Below are 7,511 nucleotides of genomic sequence, written 5' to 3' on the forward strand. Positions count from 1 at the left end.
AGTTTATATGCGAAGTCTTGGTCAAACACAAGAAATTTTTATGCCTCTTGTCAATAAACCTTTAACCCAGTAATATGTCTTCGTACATAAATCATCTTATCGATTATCTTCACTTAAGAGCAATCGAAAACTAAAAACATGGAATTTCTTGACAATCAGAATCCATTTCACAATATTTCTTTTACGAATACCATAGAAGCTTACGTACTTCAGGTCATTAGTCAATGCGAATAGCAAATCAGAAATGTAGTAAAATACATTACCATCTTATAACAAAAAAGAAGAAATGACCATGAAATTCATACGGTTCACAGTATTTACACGATTCTTTTTAAGGTAATACATTATCCATATTACATATGTAGATAGTTGCATTACCGACATCCTTCACAGAATGCTACTACATTTCGCGGAGAATTTGATACAGAAAAATTTATTCACATCTTTTTCATTCTTGTCCTCTTTCCTGAACTCGGCAAGCATACAAAAAATAATAAAAAAGAGGAGAAAACAAACAAACACACACAAATCTACAGTTTCATTTAAATTTAATTTAAAAACGAAATAGCAATAAATTTTACATTCATTACAATATTCTTACTTGCCTCCTACATCCATAACAATCATCTACTGATGGATGAATGAAGATGAGCTTACATTAATCAAGTAGAAAAAAACTGAAATTCCAAAAATATTTCATAATTCAACCATGTAGGAAGAAGCAATCAACAAACTTTATAACAAGGGAAAAATGAGAGAGGAAGAGAGAGAGAGAGGGAATTTTCAACAAAATTGCTTCCTAATTATATTTCTATATACAATTAAAACAACTACCAAGCATTTTTTTAAAAATAGCAGTCTGTTAGAATCTTCTTATTCATTCATGCTTCCTACCACTGTCTAAATATAAGATTAATAACCATTCAGGCTATTAAAATCTACGTATAGGAATAAAACAACATACTGATCGATTCCAGTTAATGCCCAACTGTAAAGGAATGATTCCAATATTATAAAAAGCTAATTACAAAACATACCTCATCGCAAACTTTGAAAGATAAGAATAAGAAATTGGAGAAAAATAAAAATTTACAAAACAGCAAAGTCGAAATTTACAATCATTAACAGATAGATTAAATAAATAATATACAAACGATAAAGTTTACCGTTCACCGTTCTGAATCATGAGGATGATTACTTTGTAAGCAAAGACGATAGCGATATTTAGAATACCTGCTTGCGGAGTGTAATTATGTATAAAGTTTACAATATGTACACCGAATAATAACAGAAGCAAATCATATATGAACAATAAAGTTAATACAAATTTTATATTACAACTGATGATCCGTCAATTACTATATATGTGCTACTACTACCAACACAGAGTGGATTTATCCCATTTTCATCAACCATTGTCTAAATCAAATGAATTTCGAAAAGCTCAGGAAGAGAAAACTCTTACTTAATTCTTCTCATTCAAGCAACTGTTTAAGCTTCCTTACTCATTTAATTATTTTGGTATTTTCAAAGTGTCATCATCACCATAAATAAATAAATAAGTTTTCTTTTTTTTTTTAGATCATCAGATCGTTAATTTCAAAACCGTTGTAGAAGGAGAACTGCAGTTTAGCGTTGTGCTAACAAATTACAGCTGATGTTTTAGAAAGTGTCATCATCAGCAGCAAAAACAACAGATATCAACACAGATCAAATTAAATTTACATTTTTCTAACGCAAATTTATACAGCATTAAATGCTGAATTAAATATTTATATATAAATATGTTAGGGATATGAGGTATTATAATTTGCAAGCTGACAGCGACACTTTTTAGATGATTTAGAAAAAACAAAGATTAAATTCAACCACCACTCTACGCCATCTAACTCGACCACTGCAATATAAACAATAAATAGGGAAGAAAACTGTATACAATATATCCATATAGAAGCGAATCATCATGATAGCGGTAAAGTGCTATGCGTAGGAGCTTGATTTGATAAGGGAGTTATATTATCTTGAATTACTTTTTCTGTATCGAGAGTTGGAAGGTATCGAACATTTGGAGGTGCAGAACAAGCTTGTGCATATTCGTCCATTGAAGCATGGAAGCCATTAGAACCCAATGAACCATCTTTGATAAGTAGTGCTGCAGGTGCTACTCCACAATCTTGTGTATATGCGGGTACTGGAACATCTGAAAATAATACATCACACATGCTATAACTAATTATTAAACATCTTGCAATAATTGCTGTCTGAAAAATTATTGCTTAAATACATTTGGCATGAAAATAAAAAGCTGAGAAACCAGAACAGCAGAAAACTTATTTTGTCATAAAAAACCACAAAAACCAGTCACAAAAATGATCAATACGCTATAGCTGTTATATAACTCGATTTTTAGGTATCAAATAGCAAGACAACTGGAAATTCAAAGCTAAAATAAAAAACTAACTTTGCAAATTTTTTGGTTGTAGGGAACTCTCAAATTTTAGATTAGTGGCATAAGACATGAATAATGTATTGGCACGTTCGTATGCACAGCCAGAAGTGATACGACCATCCGGTTCCATATCCCACATATCTTCAGCAGTCTTCCATAAAACACCACCAATCTAAAATTGCACGAATAAAATCACCAAAGCATTTTAATCTTGGATGACCAAAATTAAGGTGAAGTTGAAAAAGCACAGATGGAAAGAAATTATATAGAGAGAATAGAATACCTGTTCTATTAGATTTATCGATAAAATTCAAAAAACAAACGTTATGTTCCATGACTGCAGCACGAATACTTGGTCGTTTTTTCTCCACAGCAACAACTCGTCTCATATCATGCAATGTTGGCTGCACTCCAGCTTCTGCTTCATACGGTCGTTCATATTCTCCAACTATGTCATCTAAAATATTATCAAAGGATCAAGCATGTACAATGATGATGTGACATACAAGAAACTCTGTGCAATTCATTTCAAACAGAAGGATTTTAGAAACAAAAGAAGCCAAAAGAATTGTCAGGTGCACGATGATGTGGTTTTTTAAATGTAATGACTAAATAAACGGAAATATACACCAGCCAATAATAAACAAAATCAATTTCATTAATTCAGTCACATGACAAATGTTCGAAAATAATTATTAGTAGAAATCAAATACCAACAAAGGCTTGAATATCTGACAGTTTTTCTTTTCACATTTTAAAGTTCAATCAGTGGTTTTAAACAAGAGCGACATAGCATAAATCTTTTAAAGCTTACCTTTATCCATTGATGTTCGCGATAAAATTTCCCATAAAACGAGAGCAGCAGCATACACATCGATCTGACGAAAAGCAAACGCTGTAAATTCGGTAGCACCTTCTAATACTTCCGGTGACATGTAACGTCGCGTTCCTACCTGCAAATTCAATAGCCAAAAGTTTCTATTTCACAAAAATATCAGTGAATCTATAAGCTAAGGAAAGAAAAACTATTACAAAATCTGTTTGCAAAACAGATCATTTATAATAATATTGCTCACTTGTCCATGATTCTCATCTGATGGCATTTGACCGTTTTCACACTTTAACGCTAGACCAAAATCAGCGATTACCGAAGTTAAGTCAAACTTCAAAAGTACATTTCGCGATTTAAAATCTCTGAAACCCAATAAATTTATAAAATCAGACGGAAAAAGAAAAAAAAAAAGATTTTTCAATGTTCTGACAGAAGCTATAATTTTTTTTAAACTTCTGGATTAAGAATCATGAAAGGCGGACAAAAAACAAATTTGACAATTTATAATGGTAACATGCAAATGAAGATAAACTTGCCGGTGCACAACACAAGGTTTTAGCTCGCCATCGATCATTTTTTCTTCATGTAGGAAAGACAACCCTCTCAACATTGAAGCTATTACTTTCAACGATTCTTGTAGGGTCAAAATGCGAAACTGGAAAATAGTGAAGTGAAAAAACGTTCACAAATTTCAAGCAATTGGATGGCAAAAATTCTTTACAAAAAAAAACAAAGATTAAAATAAGGAAGCTAAATGCTATATTAAAAAATCCAAATAACTTTTAAACAGCGACTGAAATATGACCATTAAGCATAACAAATTTATAGAAGTTATCCAACTGAGAACTAAGATAATGAAATCTAATAAAAATATAGGATTAAAGAAATATTAAAAAATTCAGCCTACATGAAGAAAGTCGAACAGTGAACCGTTATCGTGGAATTCTGTAATCAGCCAGAAATCATTTCCATGAACCTCCGCACCCAAATACCGCAATATATTTTTATGTCTTCGAAGAGAAGATATAGCGTAAATTTCCTGCAAGACAATTGGAGATGAAATTTCGGCAAAAAGATTTAAGTTAAGGTCTCTTTTTTACTTTTGTTTAGCATTAATTTCAATTTTTGAGAAGAAAAGATTTTACAGTGTTTCAAAGAATAACATAAAAAAGAAGAAAGAATAAGACACTCGAACCTGTTCAACGATCCAACTATTCACATCAACAGATGGAAAAACTTTTACTGCAACAGTTTCATTCTCTAGCACACCACGAAATACTTGACCAAATCGACCGCGAGCCACCAACTGCATACGATATACAGTTAGATTAGAACAGGAAAAACTCTTTCATACTAGCACTCAAAGTAAGAAATCCCGAAGAAACCCTTTCGTCTTATCATCTTTCTTCACTAACTACTACTGGTAGAGTTTAAGAACATCTATAGACATCTACGTAATAATCTCAATTAGCACATAAAGTATAAACAAATGACAGGATTTCTGTCCTGGAAAAGTTCTTACTTGTACTACAATATTCTAAGAAATCAAGACTTACAGATACAATGCATCTAAAATAAGATTTCTCTGCTATTATAACCTGAGATACCTTGAGTACACAAAATATTAATCACACCCATTCAGTACATCAGTCTTCATTAGACAAGAGACAATTGAAAGTGCTCAAACAAAATAAGAAAGAAAACGCACCTCAAGATTAGTAATATTTTTTAGGTTATCATCTTTTCTGGCTCCAATCAAAGGCAGTTTCGCATCACCAACGATGGGCATTGAAAATGCATCGGCAGCCTGAAGCAAAAAACAAATAATTTGAGCAAGCAATAGTTTTTGTTCAATATACTCAATACACTCCAATACAATGCTTAGTTAACATTAAAACAGAAATAAAAAAAAAAAAAAAAAAAAGAAGCATAATTAATTACAACCTTCTCTTTATAATGTCGACTGTTTCTGTATTCTCGATAACTGTAGTAGCAAAATAAAGCCAGAGCACAAATAGAAAAAAAACCAAGAATGATAATAGCAAACATTCTGCTTCCTGCACCAAAGAATGCTGGATCTTCTATTTCCATTGGCTCTACAGTAGTTGGTGGTGCTAAAACAAACTTCCTTTTTCAAATCATTTATACTTTCCTTTTTCCTCTTTTTTTATCATTTCTTATTATTTTTTATTATCTACATTTTTTTTTTTCCCAAAACTCTGATTAATAAACGGATCAATGGAAGTGGTGTTTCCTGAAAGAGAAAAATTGTTATTTCAAGATCAAATAATCGAAATCCTCCCCTCCCTCCCTTCCCCCTTCACAAGCAGTTGAACAGATCAAATATGACGAGAAAGACTAAAATATGCATTTTAAATAACATATTGAAATGATCAAATACAAATGCAATGAATTTGAATTCCCTATAACTATCCACTCCCCTGTAACATTATATCATGCATTATTTATGACAACACCGTAATTCGGAAGTGATAAACAACTTGAACAAAATATATTGCGACGGTTGTAAAATATTCATTCAAATATGAATGTAGAAAAATTGGAAATAGGTAAATCATTTGATTACCTATATAATTTAATGTCTCCACATTAAATGGTATGTAATAATATGTAAACTTACAAGTGGCTACGCGTTGTGGAGGAAATTGCACACGTCGATTACAATAGTGAGTGCTGCAACAACAGAACAATGCAGCGTTACCATGTCCAGTCGGTCGTTCGTCAGCAATACATTGGCTATTGTCGCAGTTACCCAAATTACCATCATGCATCCAACACCCTTTCAAAGTTACCTGCTATAAAAAAAAGTAATTTATATTTATTATTTATATAGCTAAAAATCTAATTAGCAATTTGAAGTTTTAAACATTTACTGTTATCATTAAATTTCTATGTTTTCATTGAAGCAATAAAAGTTCCAAAACATCAAAAAATTTCTCTTTGAATTTCAAAGATAGATGGAACAAATGTAAAATAAAAAATGTATAAGAAAATTTCCTGAGATAAGAAAAAAAATGAATACAAAAGTTACCCGTGTTAACGAGTTATTTACCAAAGCAGCCATGCAACCTAAGCGATGATCGTTTACAGAAGCATAACACATTTTCACAGTCGGACAACTCCGTTCCATTGGATCACACGAACTAACATCATAAAACTGGAAACTTCTTTGTGGAGCAATTTTTTTAAAATACATTTCTGCCAAATGGTTGTATGTAAACTACATCATAATGGACTGAAATTTCATGAAAATACCTAGACTGGAAAATAAAAAACAGAGAAACCTAACAAAATTAAATTGTTGCTATAGAATTAATAGTTGTTTTTGCACATGTTTAAAACTTACATCACAGTAAATGAATGGGCGAGATTTATTGTCTAGATTATAATTAAGGCCTTCAATGCCATGCTTCTTCAGAAAAACCGGTTTCGCTGGAAGTTTTATTCCTGCTCCACCAGATGAATCTTTCAACTGCAAATAATAAACATCATAAATAAAAATAGTCTGTGAAATAACTTATCCGATTACTGCTGGAAATAACTACCAAATAAAACATTACAATAACTTCAAATCAATTTCAACTTTAAGGACTGTATTTAGCAGCCATGATTTTGAGGAAGTCAAATGTCATAACCATAGGACAATGCCAGCATAGACGACGAAAAATATGACCTTAAGTATGCTACTCACTGATAGTGAACATACGGTCAATATATTGTTAAGAATACACGATAGTATCATGAAAGCCCATTACTTACGCAGAAGCTAGTAGTGGTTTTGATTTGAACCCAATCAATTACACCTATTAAGCAATCATTTTGCAAAATTAGAAAAAAAAAAAGCAAAACTTACATTGATTGTATCATCATTAAGAATATCACCAAGAGAATTATGTTTCAGCGCAGTAAAACAATGGGTGGAAATCAGTAAGGAGGAAGCAATAAATATGACAGTAAACATCATTTTACCATCATTTTCGTTTTTTATTGCCATCTGAAATTAGACAATACAAATTATAACTGCAAAATGAGGAAGCAATAAGCATGTCATTTCTTGACTTTTGCAAGTTTGCATCACACGACATAGGCGTGAGTCAAGAATTGAATTTGGTAAATGAATCATAAGCAATTTGGTGAATGAATCATAAGCATCCGATCATTTTGTATAATGCATTTTTTAATAATGACATGAATGTTGGAAAAAGCATT

General features: G+C 31.6%; 1 protein-coding gene across 2 annotated transcripts; it reads right to left on the minus strand.

Annotated features, from left to right (window-relative positions):
- Window positions 1-1,961: 1,961 nt before the first annotated feature.
- Window positions 1,962-7,296, minus strand: Bm10177 (Conserved hypothetical protein, putative; the record flags this gene model as incomplete). Of its 2 annotated transcripts, none has more annotated exons than XM_043077543.1 (14): window positions 1,962-2,200; window positions 2,462-2,621; window positions 2,773-2,906; window positions 3,264-3,402; window positions 3,526-3,612; window positions 3,814-3,936; window positions 4,189-4,320; window positions 4,477-4,587; window positions 4,990-5,088; window positions 5,226-5,395; window positions 5,923-6,097; window positions 6,334-6,459; window positions 6,649-6,774; window positions 7,156-7,296. In XM_043077543.1, 14 exons carry the CDS (start codon window positions 7,294-7,296, stop codon window positions 1,962-1,964), a joined length of 1,962 nt encoding a protein of 653 aa, XP_042933477.1. The 2 variants fall into 2 exon arrangements, with proteins under 2 accessions (XP_042933477.1, XP_042933476.1); XM_043077542.1 differs by having other exon boundaries at window positions 3,526-3,643; window positions 3,764-3,936.
- Window positions 7,297-7,511: the final 215 nt, after the last annotated feature.

Source organism: Brugia malayi, assembly GCF_000002995.4.
Source record: "Brugia malayi strain FR3 genome assembly, contig: Bm_v4_Chr1_scaffold_001, whole genome shotgun sequence".
NCBI lineage: Eukaryota > Metazoa > Nematoda > Chromadorea > Rhabditida > Onchocercidae > Brugia > Brugia malayi.